Raw genomic sequence first — 20,584 nt, forward strand, 5'->3', positions numbered from 1 at the left:
TTAGGGTGGTTACGACTCATTTTTATGGAAATATTCTATGCAGGACAAAGGATTATGTATTATGAATAAAAGAATTGAGTTTTTTGGTTCAAAAATTACTTCTTATGTTTGCACATAGGCATTAGTTTATACTGATCTTTAGTTAGGGCAATGAGATTTTTATAGGTTAATTGCATCGGTTTAACCGCTGGCTATTGGTCAGGTAATTGGCCATCATCTAGTAGCGTTTTTAAGCATTAAGGCGATGATGGGAGAAAAACTTCTAGTAGATTATTAAAATAAGTATTGATTTCATTATTAGGAATATATTAGTAGTATATTATAATAGTTTACTCACAATAAAAATTATAAACATAATATCCCTCCTCAGACCTTCAAAAGCACATAAAGGGACTTTAAATAAGGTTCATTACCGACATTTAAACTGTTAGCTGACCGATTACACGTTCTCACGGTGATCTTGATAGGCGTGCGTACTTAGGGTTGATGTTTAAGTAATCCCTTGACAGTAGCCGAAATAGGGCCAATGCGGCACGTGTCTATTCCCATTAGAGGGGCCGAGAAAGTTTTGTTTAAATTTTTATTGCTTCGTGGATGAGCCAGCAGAATGGACTGGCAATGAAGGTTCTTGTTTTGGAATCGTATCGTACCACCAAGGTAGTTCAGGTTCCACGTTTAGGGCATCTTCACCTAGAAAATCGACGGTCTCCTGTCCACCTAGTCTTTTTGCTGTACTGAATAAAATATCTTCCATACACTTTCTGTCCTTACATATCAAATTTGCGCCACATTGTTCGTTCATAAAGCACTCCACATTCTGGCATTCTCCAGAAACATCCATTGGGTCGGCGAGCAACTTTTCTGGACATCTACAGGTGAATTTATGGTTCTTAGCTTCGCAGTTGCTGGTTCTGTGGCACATAGAGTGTTCGCAAAACTCCCAGCACTTTCTAGCTCTGCAAGACATATACCCTGGACAGTCATAGTCTTCAGTGCAATCAATTGACCTTTGATAAAGAATTGTCCCATTTAAGGAAAAACAATCAGCTGTGCTGGTATTTTTACGGATGAGACGTGTGCCTAATGAATTCAACTGTTCGAACAAAAGGTTCAATTGGTCACATTGCCAGGGGTTCTCATTAATGTCTATGAAGTTAGCGTTCAAGTTTTCTAAGTATTGAGGCATTTGTTCAATGCGGTTTCGTCCAATTTTGAATAACTCCACAGAGGTCAACTCGATATAATCAAAATCTCGCAGCTTGTTGTTTTCGAGGTCGACAAGTTTTACTGGGTATGAAAAAAGTAGAGCAATTTTGTCGATTAAATTATTGCTAAAGTCCAAGTCGGTAATGTTGTTAAAACTTCTGGAATTGACGACAATTCTACTCAATAGGTTATGGGACACATTCAAATGGACCAAAGTCCGGGGGAAAAAACTGACCGGAAGTGTGAATAAGGAATTTCTGCTTAAGTTTAATTGTTTCAATCCATGAACACTGGCGAAAGCTTCAGGATCGACAAATAAAATCTTGTTCCAGCTAAAATCCATCGACAGCACTGACACGTTTGTAAACACTCCCTTTCGTATCTCGGCAATAGAATTAAAGGCCAAGTTCACAGATTCCATTTGACTTAGATCTATGAAAGCCCCATTGGCTAATACCTTAATACCGCTATTTACTCCAAAAATATATCTCAAGCCTCTAACCCTATGGAAGGCACATGTAGGTATCACGTCGGTGGCACCAATTTTCACTAGAGACGAAGTTCCGAGGGCTTGCAAGTAACCTGACGGATGATCTCTGCATTTCTCAATAAACAAGTTGGAACATCCCTTAATTGGAAAAGTGTAAAACCTAAACTGATTATCACGAACACAGTTGGGGGTAAAGGAGCTGGTTAAAGTGAATATAATAGAGCAAATAAAAACTTGATAACTCAACATTGCTGCTGTTGCTGCTAATTGATTATTACTAATTTTCCAAGCATATTTATCAATTATTGTTACATGCATTTCCGTTTAACAAAGATTATAAAAACTACGTGCGCAATATTAGCGGCACAAAGTATGGACTATGCAAAGTACAAAAGAATGTTCAAATACTTCGGCCTTCGTCGAAAAATCCTTCGATCTGAAATCCGGGACCATCTGTCAAGCAAAAGATCGACTATCACCTGCCCCCTGATCGGCTTCAGCTGTTCTTAAAACATTCTTCCTCTTCGTCCCAACCATAGGCGTGCCTTAGCAGGAAATGGCCATAGTTTTTCCCTCTATACGTCATTATAGTTTTGACCATGTCGAGGAGCCTCTCTGAAAGGCCCGTTTATGTGTGATATTTAATTTTATTACACAAAAGAAGGTCGGTAGAAAAGAACCTTCCTCTACCTGAGCGTAATTTACCTGTGTAGTTATAACAGGGCATCAACATCTGTCGGATTTTTTGGTCCCATCCTTCGTATGCTGGGGAGGGACTCCGAAATGCTCTGCTAAAATCGTCGTGTTCTTAACGCCTTAGTATGTTTAAGAATCAAGAAGAAAATATATTTCTAGGGCCGATGTGGCGCACAAAGCAAACACAGATCCCCTCGCCCCAAAAAATGTGCAAGAGTGCCATTCTCAAATCATTAAATTGCACTTGTTCGCATATGATACGGACATTGAAACTTTTTAACCCCAACCGCTTTTTAATTCAGTTCTTACCACCGCACTTGCCACGATCAACTTAATTAGGGCGGGATTTCGTCCCGTCATCGAATGTAGGGAGGGTGAAATGCGAGTGATGATGATGACCGCGGGGATAATCTACAAGTCGATAATGTACAGGGTGATCCAAATTCGAGGATAACAATTGGGATCTCGGAAACCATAACATAAGCAAGATCATTATTGTCAAAGTTGCGCATTGGACCACTCAACAATATGCCAGTTTGAGAATTGGGAAAGCCCGACTGATTTCAGAATTATCCGAAAGAAAAACAAAAAATTTTTAAAATAAGTTTTATTATTTTTTTATTCAAGATCTTATTTAAGAATATATCTTTAGAATAAGGACACTTTGCCGCATTATAAATTTTCATCACCTACAAAACGGCATTAGGAGAATTTATATCCGACGTGTCAACGTTACGCCTCCACCATCAACTTTATTTTTTTAAAGCGGCCGGGTTTTTTTACTAAATTTGAATTCTGTTATATCTCGTGAACTCAGCCAACGACCAATTACACATATCGGGACAGTCAGCAACAACCAATATCCATAAAAAAATCCTGCCCCTCTCATGTATACTGGCTCTGACATAAATATTTTTTTGTCTAACTTATTGTTTTGTCGGGCATAAAAAACTATTACTTCAATATATACTATTAATTAAAATCAAATGACAGAGTAAATTAATTCGAAGGTTTCACCAAGAAGTCTATTAAAAAGACGAAGAAAGATTTATATAAAAACTGATGAGCAGCAAAGAGACAAATTTCCGATATTTTTTATTCAAATCATTTTTCACTAATGTGTTGATTTTCTCGCCACGTGTCATATGTCCTTGGCTTCAGGAGATAACAGAACCAATATTTAATTAAAAAAAAAAACTGTTTCTTTGTATTAAAAAAGATGACGTCCTTATTCCAAAAATATGTTTTTAAATAAGGTCGAGAGAAAGGAAAAACAGTTTTGCAAAATTTCGTTTTTTCCGAATATCCTCGGAACAACTCTAAATTTTTTTCCGGAAAAATTTGTGTTTATTGTCTGATGTTGACTAACTTTTTTTATGTTGTAAGATGAGAAAAACGATATCTTAGAACAATGTGTCACATTTTTGCTACAAAAATCAGGACGTACTTGCATTATTTTTCGAGACGAAAAATAAGGGAATCCTATTAGCAATTACTTTTACAAAAAAATCTAAGTCGATCACGGGATTAAATGCCTTTTGAAATGGACATACATCAAATTTAATTTAAAAAATTTGATCTTATTTTAACAATTCTTGAAGTCTATTCTTTTACCGGATGTGACACCACTCGACTTTTTTGCGGCATTCTTAAATAACATACTTATAAGTCGAAACCGCTGTCAGAAAAGAACTACGAGCTAGAATAACTGAAGCATGTGTAAACGTTAATCCAGATTAACTGAGAAAAGTAACAGCCAACATACGACAAAAATATGGCTAGTACCTTAAAATTAATTGCGGATTAGGGGAAGCGACGAGAATTTGATTAGCTTTTCTGTTCTTCCAGCTACAGTAACAATTTTGTGGAATCTGGTTGCGAATAAAAGTGAGTTATTCTCGTTTCATTTCTTGGCTTATTTTATCCTATAAAATAAATGCATAATAATGTAATTTACGCCAAAGAGATTAATGGGCAATATTTTTTAATGAAATTTAGTACATGTCTATTTTAGAACATGCTTTATGAAGTGATGTATTTGTTCCGATTTTTGACAATATGGCTTTTTAATTTTCATCCCTAAAAATTACGCTATATGCCTTGGTTTTGTGATTCTTTGTCTTAAATTACAGTTTTTCTCGCTCTCGTATTTCCCTTTTAAGAGAATCATATTGTATGTTATACTTGTATATTTCAACGATATTTTTCTTTAAAACCTGCAATAATTTCGACTATGTTTTTTTGCTTAACTTTATAAAAGGTGATTATTAAAAAAAACGTTAGGTAAGTATTGAAATATCAGAGGCACGTCTTAGATAAATATTTCCATTATCAATTCTCCGTAAGATGTTTTATTTTTTAAATTAACTCTACGTTTGTCATTTTCCGTTATAATATTTATCAGCAAAATATTTTGTATTAAAACTATCAAATATTTTTAATATTCTACTAATAGTTGTAAAGAGTTTAAGCAATTAATTGTAATCAATATTTAAACTGTTTCTTTGATATCAATAAACATTTGATGTAAATTGGTTTTATTTTGCAATCATATTTAAGCCTTTGAATTCGTACTTCAACACTCTTCAATACAAAATATCGTGGTATTATTAAGTCGATTACGCGAGATAGGAATTTTTTCATATGAATTATCGACATAGCTTTAATTTTCCCATTATGCCCTATAATTTACGATACTATCGGTCACATAAAAACATTTTCCCGTTAAAAAGCTAGGACTTCTTTTTGTTTTAAAACAAATGTAAAGGTCATTTTTACTGGCTGCGGAAAATTTGAATCACATATTTTGGTTTGCCTCATAAATTATAGAGGGTGTTTGAGGTCTTGTAATTTTGTGGTTAAAAGGTGCTCTATCGTCTCAAAAAAAACTATCGATTGAACTTAACGCACCATACTACAATATAGGTACAATAAAGTAAAGTCAAATAAAAATACTACTTAATTCGTTAGTAGCATTAATATGCAAAGTTACAGTAATATAGTTAAAACAGATCTGATAAATTAAAGAAGAGAATATTAATAAATTGATTTTTATTTTAAGTTTATCAATTAATTATCCAGATGACTAATCAGCAGCTCTTGCAAAAATTGTAAGATTTTAATAACTTTATACTTCAAAAACGATTATCTGAAAAAATACAGAATATTTAAGTTTTATTGATACACCACCGATTTTCATCAAACGAAGAAATATTTTTGAACTATTTGTTCAATTTTGTAGGAAAAAAAATCTGTATTAATTTTTTTCCTTGCGTCACGTGGAATTCTTTTTCGAGTAATGCACAATATATGCCAAAACATTTCGTATTTATTCAACATTCAATACGTAGTTAAAACTATTAGAAATCACTTTGTATAATGTTTTGATTTTTTGTACCACTCAGTCTAATATAGAAAGAATGCAACCTTATACGTCGTGTTTCTCTATAGAAGGTTTCAGTTAAACGAAAGTCAATCCAAATCCCATTTGCTTCCTTCATTATAATACTACTTTAGTCACATTTCAGCATCTGGAAGCCATAAGGGACGAAGGCGTTATTTAGTGTCCACATGTGTTAGTTATAATCGCACTTGTTTGAAACGTGGTATTTTTTTCAGAGTGACAGTGCCTGGTTACCACAGCTCGCAAGAAAACCTATCTTCGGCCATTGGCCACCCATCGAATATCTTCACATCATGGGAACGCTTCGGAATCGAATTTACATTGACGTTTTTGGTGGTCTTTTCGTATTTCATGTCAATGGACAGTTATCGGAAATACCTAGGGACCAGCGCGATAACCATCGGCGCCACCTACTGCGCCTGCTCGTTTGTTTTTGTAAGCATTTTTTTAAATACAGTTTTTTCTTTCTTTAATAACAATATCCATTACAGATGCCACATTTAAATCCAGCACGCGCTCTCGGGCCGGCGTTTGTTCTCAATAAATGGGAAGCGCATTGGGTGGAGTGGCTTGGCCCGTTATTGGGTGGTTTGGCCTCTGGACTGGCATACGAATACATCTTCAACCCTAATAGGGCGAAGAAATTGAAAATTAACCAGGAAGATGAAACTTCTAGTCTGCCCTCAGAAGATGATTTAAATTACGACGATCTGGATAAGCCTCAGGTACCCAAGTTCCATGGTTCCACATATAACACATATAGGTCGGCCAGTGGAGTTGACACCAGGACTAATTATTGTGCCAGTGTCTTTTCTGCTCCTCCAGCAAGATTGGAAAGAGTTGAATCAATTTATGGAGGTACAAAATCACTCTGCCGAAGCCCTCCTCTTACGCGAGCTAACCTCAATAGATCCCAATCTGTTTACACAAAATCCAACACGGCCATTAATAGAGAACTTCTGCCTAAACCCGGACCGTTGGTTCCGGCGCAGTCCTTGTATCCCATGCGTTTGAACCAACAGAGTCACATTCAGAATCAAAATGTGCAGAATCAGCTGCAGCAACGAACAGATCAGGTATATGGCATTAGAGGAGTGACTCCTGGAACGACTTCGAATAGTACCTATAATAGCGCTGGTGAAAGGCCCGCTAGAGAGAGCAATTATTCAACAAATGAACGACAAAGGAGAGAGAATTACGCTCCTGCAGGGGAACCTTTGTATGGGCCCCGGAATAATTTACCCTCAAGCTCAGACAGCTCTGAAAATAATCCTCCCCCTCAACGAAATCGGAGACCCGAGTCGGTTTACGCTATGCTGGGATCGCAGAGTAGGAATCTGCAGCAGCAACAGCACAAACAGCCAAATAATGGACAGTACCCAGAAAGCAGGACCGTAGTAGGAAGTTCTACTCAAAATAGACCGCCTCCTCCTCAAAATGGACAAGGCTCTGGTACGAACTCTAGTAATTATCATCATCAACATTCGCCAAACCCACAGTATTAACTAACTGAGAAATTTGCCTGTGGCAGTGCAATTCCGGTGTAGATAAACGAAATATATTTCCTTTGTAATATTGTTATGCTCAATTGCATGAGCAAGTGAAATTCAAGAAAGTTTGTGACATTCTTATCGATGAATTTTTACACGACGCAGCAAAAGCGGGTATTCAAATAAGCTAAATATATCATGTGTCGAAATGTGAATGAAGTCCTGATCGTACCTTCGAATCGAACTGTTTAGATCACAAACAAGTGAGACCATTAAAAGACTACTCAATTAATCTGTGGTAGGAACTAAGACTGTTGTATATACATGTTTCTTTTTGTAGTAGGTATTGTTTTAACAATGTAGTAATATGTACAAATTGTTGTTGCTTGTAGTTCTAAGGTTATACCTGTAAAAAATTCTAAGCTGGGAGGGAGTACCTCTTCCTTAGTAAGGGGTATTTTAATAACACTTTCGATTTTGTAAACTCTGAAAATCTAAAAGAACTTGACAAGAAATCCTTGCCCGGTATCCCTAATTTGCTGACCCATAAGAAATGCACACACTGCACAGAATGTTGCCGGCATGCGGGATGTTAGCTGGGCATATTCTAAATGTTTTTTTTATACATCTAACGGAAAAACCCTCTCAAAAGCTCAGTTTTATGGTAATTAACTCCATTGCAACACGGCGGTAATTAACTCCATTTGCTGGCAAAATTCTCTGTAGTGTATCAATTTCTTATGAGCCAGCAAATTAGTAGTCATCAATTTCTTAAAGGTGTCACCTGATACCCAAATTTTAATTGGCTCGCTATAACTTTCCTCTACAGTTGAAATTTTGTACTCTATTTGTTTTATGATTAAGTAAAATCTAAAAATTTGCACTAATTAAATTGTTTAGGAGTAAAATTGTTTTTTTATTTAAATTTGAAGAGACTCATGTTTATTAAGCTCATGGAGGCAATTAATTCTGAAAAATGGTAAAAATTAAATAGGCACCTGAATTGGTTTTATTGTGATTATCATTTACTAGTGATTTGGATCTTAAATTGACCCTAATTGTCTCATTTATGTGTCTCCATTTAAAAAAAGCCATCTTAAGATAGTTTAAAACGATAAAAAAATAGGTATCAAAATTAATGGAATCTTGAACACGAAAACAGATGTAACATCCCGGTTTATACGAGCTTTCCGAGCGCGTCGTGACAACAATTAATTGATGTACTCTTTGACCTCGTTTAGCCTCATTTTCATTGTTTGAAAATAAGCAAGATGTGCATACCTCAACCAGCACTGTGGAATTTTGGGAGAAAAATGTCGACATTTTTGAGGCGTTGCTTTTCGCTGAACTTCTGAACAAACCTGACTGAAATATCCTCATATATCGGTCGGTCTCAAACTTTCACAAGGCATTTTAGGACACTTTGAAAATGGGGAAGAAATATGAAAATTATCCGGAAGATATCTTAGGAACTAAAGGAAATATTACCGATTTCGATATTTTTAAAAATTTCCTTTTTCAAACTCATTTTACCGGCGCAGACAGGCAGACTCCTCTTTTTTTTTAATGTTCTGGGCTATACCTATAATCTGAGTTTTTTTAGATATTAGAAAAAAATGGCAAAAAAATAAGTAAATACCTCAATGTAAAATTTTTTGGGGAAGTGTCAGAATATCGAATAAACTATAGTATATCAATGTATGCATTATAATCTTGTCAATATGGTGGATTCACAATTTCTATTTCCTTTTGATATTGGCAACTCGAAGAGCTATTGATATTTTGCTATTTAATACTTTGAAAATAAGTGATGCTCTTCAAACAGTTTTCCAATTTTATAAATATTCGTAATCGATTTCAACAAATTTAAAAAAAGTGCGATTCGTAAAATGGCGACAAAGTCTAGAATCTGGATAATCTCCCATTTGTCAAAACCCGTTACTGCTTGTCTCAAAACTTACCTGACATCTCATCTGATACTACTTCCACCATAATTCTTCAATCGGCGTCCAGATCTTAAAGTGCTCCGACTCCTATGACATCCAAGTAATGTGAGAAGATGATTGTTTGACCATCCAGAAGAACTTCTGACGATGACATCAATTATTGTTTATAACGTGAATTAGCGTACTTTAATCCAGGATTCGTAATTTTTATAGATCCAGATATTCCAGGCTAGATGATACACATGATGTAATCCCCATCTAACGACAATTGCTTAAATCGTAGTTACGTTACCTATCGATTTTAAAACCGTTGTAAAATCTATCCCACATTTTCGGTAATTTCACTTAGGTGGCAGCACACTCCTGGCGACCTGCAATATTACTACTAAGTAATCACATATAAATGATATTGTCCTGTCCCGGATCTCACCGGACATGAGCATGACATAACAAATAATGATAAAGACATCAACGAAACACATTATTGTGTTTTTGATGTAAGTAACTTTGCTTGTAAGCTCTCAATTATAAAAATAATGATAAGTAGAAACTGATGTATTAGAGTGAATGCGGTTTTTCGTGCTTCCGCGTAATGAAATAAAACCATTTTATTTTGTTTAACCAAATATTTGTACGCGACTAGAAAAGGAAGGAAAAGGAGAATTCTCCTGATGACCCATATCCCGAAGTAGGTATTAGTACCGATTACGTTCAGAGATATTAGGAGAGCTGCTCTAAATATCTGCAGCCATCATTTTCGCATTATACATACTTATTTCGTAGTAGGAAAAGGGGTCGTTCGTGTTTTCAAGGGACGTAACTATAGGAAACAAGTTTTTCGTGGAATTTTTCAACTTGTTTGAGGCCTTTAAGAGATAGTTTACAAGGCGGAAAAGATATTCAATATTAATATGGATGACTTTAGATACGTGAAGTGGACTTGGCTCTTTTATACGAGCTACAACCTATAGGTACAAAGAACGGATTTTGTTCATCACGGACAAGACGAAAGATTTAATAACAACTATTTATATAGTGGCGTAACACCAACGCAAAGTGTTTCCAAGTGGAAACTCGCTGTTTACCAAGTGCATGCTTTCATTTTCAGTTGGATTTTTAGCTTTGTTTGTCAGTCTTAACGTTAGTAAACCATTTTCCTTTAGTTTCCATTCAGGCGATTGTTTTCGCTTAATACGGGATTTATTTATTTTCACGGAGGAGGGATTATAGGTACCTCTAGATATCTTTCAGTCCCTTATTTAAATGTTTATAGAAACTTTAACACCACAGAAGGTCGTTTAAGACGAAATCAAGTTAATTCCCCTTCCAGTTAATAATAAACAGTGTTTAGTGCGAATCTCCCTGATGATTTATTACCTCGGTATTGATTATTGCGGCAAGCGACCACGACGAAATGTCTTGGTTACCCTAAAACACCGTTCAGTATTAATGTTGGCTCCAAGCTAGTATCCAAATTTAAAATGATTCACTTTTTCCAAGCCTCAAATCTACCTAAAATTCCTCAAAGGTATTCCACCTCGACGGTTTTTGTGTCATGTAGGGCCTCATACGTTGTTTTCGCAACGACTTTGGTTCTTTGATTTATCAAATTCGGCAAAGTTAAGGAAGTTCGCCCTCAAAACACTTAACCCAATTGTTCCTTTCGGTTTTTTTCTTTGGCAAAATCCTGTGTTCCTAGACAATTTATCGAAAAGATGTACCAACTCTTTTTTTTTGGCGGATATAGGTGTACGCCGGATTTTTTAACCCGCGGACATTAACGACGCCGATCCCTCTAAATATCTGTCCAGTTTACGGTGATATAGATGCAAAACTTTTATTATATTCCGGCTTATTGTTGGGAGTTGGCAGAGGAAAGATTTATAATACCGAGTGTCCTCATACCGTTCCGCTTAGAACAATCACCACCATTTTATTCTACGTCTCTATAACGCACTTCGCCTCAGTTAAAGTCTTCCAAATCGTCGAAACGGCTAAAATTGAACCGAATCAAATTGACTCGGTTTCATATTTTACATTTCCGGTTTTAGGAAATCGGAAAACTAGTTATGTATATATTCATCGAAACAAAACTTTCCATCTTAGCATTCGGAATAGAGATTAAAAAGAAACATTTTAGTACGCCTTGGCTGCACTTGAAAGTTCAAAATTAAAAGGTGCAAACTTTCAAGTGCCTCCTTGAAGTTGTGCTGTTTGTCTCTCAAATAAACAAGCTATCTAAACTTTCGCCCAACTAGAATTTCCCCCTTATTATTAATTATTAAGGTGTGCTCTGTTTTCTTCATGTTTATACGTTGCCTTTAAAGCAAATTCCAGTGAAAGGGTTGTGTCCTGTCTATATATCTGACCCCCCCTGATTCTGACTAAAAAACGCTAGGATGAAATATGTAAAGATTTAAGATATGAACGAGAACAAAAGAGGGCACTTGTTTGCGAAATTAAAAATCCCGGCGGCAATTAATTAGAAGCTTCAAAACACAAGGTGTTTAATTAGATCACATTAACAGTCAGTAATTGCCGCAGAATGAAAATGTTTTCGTATGGCATAAAAGGTTTTTTGCTCAACTATGAAATGGCGTAAAATGGCGAAAGTCGGTGTAAAGTGTCATCCCGGGGGAAAATGGATATTAATTATGAAAGATAACGGCCAAAGCGGGAAAAAATGAACACGTTTCCGAAACTGAAAAAAAGATTGTGGAAATGAAAATCGTATATCATCTTTTGATAATACTAACGATGCGACGACTGCTTTTGTTTTCCCGGCTTAAAAAAATAAGCACCGCCCACACGAATCAATATCCGCGACTTTTCTTCAACGTTAAAAAAAGAAAAAAAAAACAACAAATATTGATCAAAATCCTGCTGGCATCATTGCAACTGCCGCCTATTTGCTTCCTACAAATTTCGCATGAACATGAATTTGCTGATGATCGTATTATTCATATCTAGCGTATTCCCAGTTGGGCATTCGGTTAAATGTTTAATCAACTTTTTCTTTCCCATACCCGGTTCGCTAACAATCTGCACTTCGTAACGATTAAAACATTTACTTTAGACGACAACAATAAAACAACACGGTCAGACTGTTAAACACAAAATCAATTAAAACGAAACCGCCATGCATCTAACAGGTCACAAAAGCTCGTTGAGACGATTAATTTGGTGCATTTTTTTAAACGAATGTGGAATACTAATTCTCGAGGAATCGACGGTCAAAGTGGAATAGTGGCAAAAAGTAGTATACAGGGTGATTCACTTAGTTCGTTAGAAAATTTTGTATAGTTAAAAAAGGCCATATACCACACCGTCATAGTAGGTGACATTCTTTCTTATAGAAAGAGCTTCATTATCGCAAAATTATTGAGTTGTATCTGAAACTAACACTGAGAAAAACTCTTAAATAACCTGTTTTTTTTTGCAACAATTTTCTTAATTAAAAAACATATTTAATTAGTTAAATTGTTACAATTATTTATAACAATTCAAATTGTTTTATTTAAAGTAATATTTACTCAATTTTTAAAAATACCCAATAGTTTTTTAAATGTTATTAAATAAATATTACAATAGCAATATCTTTTATTTAGTTCAGGTTAGTTTAGATTAATAAATAATTTATTTAAACTTAATACATGAAACTGTGTTACGTTTAAATAAATTGGGTTACTAGAACTAGAAACTCAAATATACAATTTATTCAAAATCAACAAATAATTCAATACTTTTTTTTTGGGCATACTCAATTGCGATGCTTTACGACTACGCTTTCCGTTTATTTTTGTTTTATTTCATTTTCAACCACAGATTTTTAAATATTACATTATTATTTCAAATATTATTATGAATTTTGTTTATCAACAGATGTGCAAAAAAATAATAAGTGGATTTTCGACTAGGTAATTTTAATTTAAATAAATATATTTCTTGTGAATGATAATAACTCGATAACTACTAACTATTGCCTAGGTAACATAATGGAGATGTCCTTAGTTGAATATCTTTTCACCACTTCAACATCGTGTTTGTTGTTATCTGTCTAAATTTAAGCAAAAAAGTTGAAAGGATGAGGAGGATATGCACTTGTTTTGATTAAAAAGAATCTAACAAACTATACCTAGTGACTCAAATTAAATGTATACAGAGTGTTCCAAAATGATGGTCAAACCTTTTACCAGGTTCTTCTACTAGCCATTTTAGGGAGGAATCTTTCTATAAAGTTTTCTTAATTTGGGCCCTTCCTGTCGAGATATTCGAGTCTCAAAATGTCGGAAAATCTCAGTTATTTTCAGACATTTGAAATTTACAGCACATACATATATGACATAATTGGACTAAAATTTTGCTCATATCAAATATTATACTCCATTTCACATTTGACCGCAATTAGCACCGACTTTTGCTTTTTGAATAGCAAAACACATTTTTATTAATTACCTATAAATACACATTCTATGGCATTTAAACTTTTTATTTGCTCTCGGTATATGAATAATATTTTGAAAAGTTAACCACGATTCCTTGATATTTAGAATATGCGTGATAATCCCGACAGATATTTTTATATAATAAATTAATCTAATTTATTTTTCAAATTTATTTTTTAATATTGAGAAAAATGCTACTTTTATTAATGGACATTATTAGTTTTTGTTACATAAATTTAACGAATAAACTATAATAAAGACATTACCAACAACAAACCATTAATATTATATTGAAAAAGACGTAAATATGCATTATTCAATTATTTTCAATATTGAACCTGGATAGTTCAATTCAAGTCCTGGCACTGTGTAAATATAATTCGAGATACACATATTCAAGGTAGCTTTCCAACCGACCCCATATCTCAGCAACTAAAAGAGATATTACTACCTGGTTTATTCAGACTTATAGAGCTCATTGGGGCGATTAATTTGCAGTATTTTTAAAGCCATTGCGCTGCGAATTTCTAAGGAAATATGAGTAATACGTTTTCAGGAAAATTTTCTACGACTGTTTTTCAGGTTAATTGACTGATATAGTTTATATCCTGAATACCTTATTTGTGGGTCATTAAGCGTTTGAAAAATTAAATGTCCAGAGGTTCCATTTTGAGACATTTTCAATTTCCCATCCATAGCAATTAAAATGATCCGAATTTCGGAAATAGAGATATTACAACTGCGGTATTACATAGGCTTATAGTGGTTGTCCAAACCATCCATTTAAAACACTTATCAAGGACAATTCCTCCAACGAATTCTCAGGATGTGGCCGTCAGAGTTTTAAAATGGAAAACTTGATCTGCGGAAACTTATACAGGATGTCCAAGATAAAGATGTTCACCATAGGGATCTAACGAGGTGATGCCTCGAGGATAGACAAGCCAAGGATCTACGGGTGTCTATCCCACTATATAATAGATATTCCTTCACAACTCTTGTATTATTTGCGTCTGTGCCATTCTGTCGAAACCAATAGTTATGCGTTAAAGCATATGGAAAATTATTTAATGTGTCTTCCAAATCACGTTGAAGTAAAATGTTTATAAAGAAAAGAATAAATTATTCGAATACCTTTTCGAATTATTCGAATGAAATATTAAAGCCCACATGTTAAATCTAAAACTATCTTAGTGGTGCGCAACCCCGTACACATGGGGTTCTTCTTGGACCGGTAATGCCTATTACTTCTACTGTTTCCAGCATTTGCCTCTTGACTCTCAGCTGATCAAATATATTTATTTGAAAAATTTAAATCAATTGCATGTTTCCGCGTATATCAATCGGAAAATGTTCTTCGTCTTTCGTCATCATCGAGTAGAAGTCCCTGACAAACTATAAATTTAAAGGGATGGTAACTTTGTTTGTGTAAAACAAACCCAGCTGATCATATTGCGATACATGTCGTACATTCAATTTCGCGAAGTGATATTTCGGCATTTTCAGTAACCGATAACATTATATGCTCTTCTTGTTTTTCATTACCGCGTTTGCTGCAGCTTGTTACCGGAATTTTAAACTGATCCATATTACTTCCTACGTGTCATACATCAATAAATTTATAATAAAAAGTTATCCTACTTACACAATTATTGTATACATATTACACCTCATATTATATATTATGATGTACAATGCATAATATAAAAAATGTATCAAAAAATGGCTAACATTTGATATAGGATATGTTATAGGAAAAAGTCGTATAATTTGGAATAAAATCTAAAAATCTAATAACATACAATGTGCTCCAAACATCTAAAAACATATAAGTTTGGTATGTCGCGCATTTTTGAAACACTCTAAATACAAATTTTTTATTTTGCACTAAACATTGATATACTAACATAATTATCTACAATGTTTGTAGTTAACCTTTTTTCTCAGATTAAAACGAAAACCTTTATGCAGGTGGCAAAAATGTAAGAAATGACGGTGTACATAAAGACCTATTTTACGAAAATATGAATTTTTACATATGCAAGGCCTCGACCTATATTATATAGAAGTATAGGTCGACCTATACTATACAGACGAATGAAATTCCTAACACTAGTGATCGACAAAAGACTTACCAGGTCCATATTTGGAAAAAAGTTGATGGTTATTGTCAACAAAATAAAATTGTCATTGTATCAGACCAAGACTGTCGTGTTGAAGATCATAAAGAACTGTAATTGAAAAGTGTTTTCCATTACTCCATTCCATCCAATGCCATATTTCGGTTTTTTCGAAACAACTGAAAAACGAAAAATAATTCAGTAGATCTGCTTGCATTATACGTTTACTTCTTTGAATTCGCAATTTTTCTTCAATTTAACTCTCTCTTAAGGTCTGCATCTATGACCATTATCTTGGACGTATTTATTTATTTCGAACACACTGTTTACCAACGCGTCCATATGATATTGGTTAATTACTTTTTGATCTCCACTGATTCATAGAGCAAAACACGAAACTGAGCCATAATTGTAGAACCTCAAGCGGTCTGGATTTTCATGCCTACTCTCTATTCTTAATATTATAATATCAGAACTTCACAGTTCAGAATATCTAGTTTTGTGAATTGAATCGCTAACGTTGTTTCCTGCTTCAAGAACCCGTCTATGTCTATTCTTTTAATTAGGCTCCAGTTTCTGAACCTGATTATATACATTTGGCTGGCCTTGTGTTCAAAGTATGAAGGCAGTAGTTAGAAATCCCGTCTTTGTCTTACAAGACTGAAATTAAGAGAGTTTCTCGTATGAAGAGGCCGCTGAGCGGGCCCAAAACCGACAGCAGGCAAACTCCGGAGCCCGGAGTGTTTCCGCGCGACTCGGCCGGAGTTAGTGTACGATCAACTTCCAATCCGTGAGTAGGCCTTCGCCCACGTTTTCCGGAACATATAGTATACAGGTCGTGTTTATTGCATTTTCCGAGTTCGTCGCAGAGAGAACGAACTCCATTTCTTGTGATTTGAGGGATGACTTGTATGTGATCTATAGTTGATTGTGTCTAGTATACGGTTCGTGATAGTTTCAGGAAGTCGAAACTTGTTTCAAAGTGGCGAAACTCAATAAGTACGTACATAGTAGTATGGTAAAAGGATTAATTGCCCGAAGGCGTCAGTAGAAGGGCTGAAATTTCGAACTTGGCCTCCGACTGAACCTCCAGGGGCAAACGTCATGCACACCTCGTTTAACTTCGAAAAAACGGAGCACAAGGGGTGTAATAATAAATGCACTAAAGCAACCCTCTTTCCGCAAAATTTGCTCACTGCTTGTTTGAAAAATAAACGAACCACATTTGTCTGAACTGAGTACGGAGCACTTTCTCTTATTGGGTTCTGCATCTCAGTAAACGTGGTCTTTCTAATCTTTGGCCGATACTTTTTTATTATTTATTAAAGAGTGCTTGCAACGGTATCAGTTTGCCGTCTAGGTAGTATGTAATACATTGCATCTCAGAGGAACTTCCTATACTGGGGAAAGATATCATTGTGTGCGGTATATGCAATACGAAAAATAAGCTTACTTTGGGAAGTTTACAGGAATTTGACCGGAATTCTGACAATTGGAGAGATTTCTAAACCTCTTTTTCCAATCGACGATCCTGAAATACCTTACAGCAAATCCTACATACGAACTTTTAAAAAAAGCTACGTGCGGGTCATCAGTGCTTTCCGATCAGAACGAACTAATCCTGATTTTTATTAAATTTAATGTAGATAACCACCATATGGGACATAGCCCAGAGGTCCTACTGTTATAGAAGCCTCATGTCGGCAGGTCCACTCAACTCCGAATTGACATAATTAGAATTCGATGAGGACAGAGGCTCGATTATGATCTTGTCTGTCGGTCTTGGTACATTACTGATGCCAGTTGTTTTGAATATGCGATATCTGCAAAAATATATAGGAAACAGAATAGAAAACGGACTTATTGGAGCGTGCACTATTTGATGAATCTGGCTTATCACTGATTTTCAAGAAACATTGCTTTAGCGCAGTGGGATTCGTTCGATACAAATACGAAACTTATCAAATTTGCAAAATCCCTCATTAATGGACGATTTTCTATACATCACAAGAACTTGTCTCAGTCGACAGAGCAATATCTAATTCGACACCTCGTCAAGTTCGAACAGCCATCGTTAATTTCATTTTTGAACAAAGTCCTGATTTTTGTAAACGAATTTGAGAAGGGAGAAGATATGATTATTCCGAGCCTCCTTTTATTGGACACTACCTCTAAAAAGGAAAATTACTACACCGAGGTTGTATTGTACAAGTAAAGCTTAACATATGCTTAATTCACTTGACTCCTATAAGGAATCTATCGTTGTCAAAGAACACTTCTTACCAATTAGCTTCATTTATAACAGCAATGTTATTCTTATAGGACAACTCAAGTTAGTTCAAGCTTAAGTTGAGCATATATTAAGTTTTACTTATAAAACCGGGCCTGAAAGGAATTTAATTTCTGCCGAAAGTTCCTTCTTAAAATAATACTTTTTCACTGTAGCTTTGATCCTTGTTTGAAACACTTGTGTGGTATGCATGCATATTATGATATTATCGTCTCCGAAATGTTTGGAATCGATTTGAAATTTCCATGAAGTTTGGGAGAAAAGGGACACCAATCCAAATTTCTAAAAAGACATCGAGTAGAGCATCGCTTTGAACAAATCAAATTAATGAACATTTTTCAAGAACTTTAATCTCGACTACAGGCAACTTGAATTTACAAATTGCTCCCCGAGCATACAATATAGGAAGTACGTCAATGAAAACGTCAATTTTGTGGATTACACTAAATGTTTTGAATGTGGGTCAAAAAATGTTGAAAACAGCAAGATATATTACCTTAAACGTGATTTTTTTAATCTGCTATTAAAAATAAATATCCCGGGATATTTGAGGGAGATTTTTTCTAATTTATTTACTAACCGTCACCGTTTCGGAAGTCCCAACCTGAATGTTAAAACATACAGTGTAAGTATGAATGAATAAATGTGTTTATTTTCACGCGTTCCCTTTTTTATTTTAATATGAAATCCGGGTGTTTCGAGACTTTTTTTGAGATAAATTCAAAGCCTGGGGCTTAAGAGGAATTAATTGAATACATCTTTACTGTTACTAAAAAGTATAAAACTTGTCGTGCCAAATACTTCAGTAAAATTGATAAAGGAGGGCAGTATGAAAGCGGATATAATGTTTTCGTTTAAACCGCGTTATAGCTCTATCTTTATCGGTTTATATGTGCCTCAGGGCAGAATTGTAGAGACATAATCGTTTTTGCTGACCCACTTACGTGAGAGCATCTTTATCTCTGTTTATTTAAAAGGAATACAAAATCGGACGGTCTAGTTCCTAGTCTTGTTTATTTGTTTGAAAGGATGGGCACTTTGTGATCTCAGAATTACTTTGTGCGATTTTCGACCAGTTAAAGATTTTTTCAAATTAAAAAATGTTTACGTTTATGTCGCACTCCCCGATGATTCTTATTTCTTCTTTAGTGTGGGCACAGCCTTCCTTGAGGCCATTCTTTCGAATGTTAATCTAGGGAAGGAATCTGGGAGTCTTATGTATGCACGATAGAGACGCTTTGCTGAGATTAGAATTTATAAAATTACGTATGTACTTTGGTATTTGCTAAGTGGAAAAGACGGGAAAGCTCTTACCTAATCTTCCTCATCACATTTTTCCTTAGTATTATGGATATTACAGATTTTTTTCCATAGGCGTTTTAGATTTTCTCATTGGTCACCCTAAAAGAAAAGATGAACCATCTTATCTTTCATCACCAAACATCTTTCTTTCCTCTATACAGATCCATTATTGAGGGATTATATTACACAGTATCCAAAGGCAAAGACGATTTCGAAAATAAATGAACTTCTCTTGGCGAATTTTCATTAAAGCGATTTCGGGCTGCGCTCATTTAAACAAAACCTTTTTTCGGTTAAGCCGGATGTCGCGTAGCAAATCTTTTCAATTCGAATGGGACCTCTTTTATCCTGATTTAAAACCATAATTTGATCTTCACAATCTTCGCTTATTTTTTGTAATGCCTAGTGATTAACGTGGCTTTGAAAAGTGTTCTCCTCCATTCCTCACTAATTTACACCATATCATACTTACAACCAAATCATTTTCCTGGCAGATTATTCGGCTTTAACATACAAATCACAAATGTGCCCTCACATAGAAATCATTTCCTCATTTCCCGGAATTATGCCACATTTCCGGGGTTCAAAGTATTCTAGCACACTTTATTGAATATCCGGAAATAGTTCACAAATCAATGTCCAATTAAATGTGGCCACTGCTAATCAGGCGATTGATTATACTCATAATTGTTTTCTTTAGAAATTGTTTTCTTAGTTAATTGATGTAGTCACGTCTGTGTTAGTAGTAATTGCAGTTTCAGCGTTGGAATCTCTGAAAACGTGGGTCGTTTGATTATATTTTACTCAATTAACACTTTTATTCGAGGATCTTCCATTCTTAGTTCCATTGAATGCTCCGCGGATTCTCGAGATATTGGTTTTCAAAGTTTGAAACGTGGATTTCTAGGAAATAATCGAAATTTTTAAGAATTGGAAACTCGGACACCTCAATTTAAATCCTAAATAGGGAACTGGATTAAAGTCCTAAATAGTTGTAAGTGCAATTTGAGGCACTATTATTTTCGAAATTACAAAAGCAAGTAACCTGTATCTCTGAAACTAAAAGAGATATTACGACCTGATCTGAAAATTGAAAAAAGTTAAAAATTTTTCAGGAGTTGATTTTTGCTTAAATCGATAAATTTATTTGTTAAAATTCATTGGATTTAATTTTATTAGGATATCTGAAGTTCGCA

The 20,584-nt window shown here is 34.8% G+C and overlaps 3 protein-coding genes and 1 long non-coding RNA gene across 7 annotated transcripts in view; 2 read left to right on the forward strand and 2 right to left on the reverse strand.

The window, feature by feature from the left end:
- bib (big brain) overlaps nt 1–8,113 on the forward strand; it is a 55,574-nt gene extending 47,461 nt beyond the window's left edge. The window contains exons 4-5 of the mRNA XM_066391305.1: nt 6,011–6,230; nt 6,287–8,113. Coding sequence (XP_066247402.1) covers nt 6,011–6,230; nt 6,287–7,300 — 1,234 coding nt within the window. The 3' untranslated portion in view covers nt 7,301–8,113. The remainder of the gene's footprint in view (nt 1–6,010; nt 6,231–6,286) is intronic.
- LOC136409657 (zwei Ig domain protein zig-8-like) overlaps nt 1–20,584 on the forward strand; it is a 251,925-nt gene that overhangs the window by 79,077 nt on the left and 152,264 nt on the right. For 2 of the 3 annotated variants that reach the window (XM_066391322.1, XM_066391324.1), the window contains exon 1: nt 16,553–16,795. The exons of the other annotated variant lie outside the window; for it this stretch is intronic. The gene's annotated coding sequence lies outside the window, so the exon portion shown is untranslated. Of the gene's footprint in view, nt 1–16,552; nt 16,796–20,584 lie in introns of those variants that run through there. 3 annotated transcript variants of the gene reach the window in all.
- LOC136409651 (carboxypeptidase N subunit 2-like) lies at nt 336–1,951 on the reverse strand. Its single transcript, XM_066391310.1, has one exon. It carries the CDS (start codon nt 1,943–1,945, stop codon nt 581–583), a length of 1,365 nt encoding a protein of 454 aa, XP_066247407.1. The 5' UTR covers nt 1,946–1,951; the 3' UTR covers nt 336–580.
- Nucleotides 2,132–9,785, reverse strand: LOC136409661 (uncharacterized). Of its 2 annotated transcripts, XR_010752189.1 has the most exons (4): nt 9,524–9,785; nt 9,247–9,460; nt 2,402–2,487; nt 2,132–2,311 (listed from the first exon to the last, which is right to left on the reverse strand). It is a non-coding gene; the product is annotated as an uncharacterized lncRNA (long non-coding RNA). The 2 variants fall into 2 exon arrangements; XR_010752188.1 differs by having other exon boundaries at nt 2,132–2,487.

This window comes from Euwallacea similis, chromosome 6 (assembly GCF_039881205.1).
Source record: "Euwallacea similis isolate ESF13 chromosome 6, ESF131.1, whole genome shotgun sequence".
Classification (NCBI taxonomy): Eukaryota; Metazoa; Arthropoda; class Insecta; order Coleoptera; family Curculionidae; genus Euwallacea; species Euwallacea similis.

Bases quoted from the DNA above. Each gene is read 5' to 3' on its own strand.
- LOC136409651 (XM_066391310.1), bottom strand. From the start codon at position 1,945: ATGTTGAGTTATCAAGTTTTTATTTGCTCTATTATATTCACTTTAACC.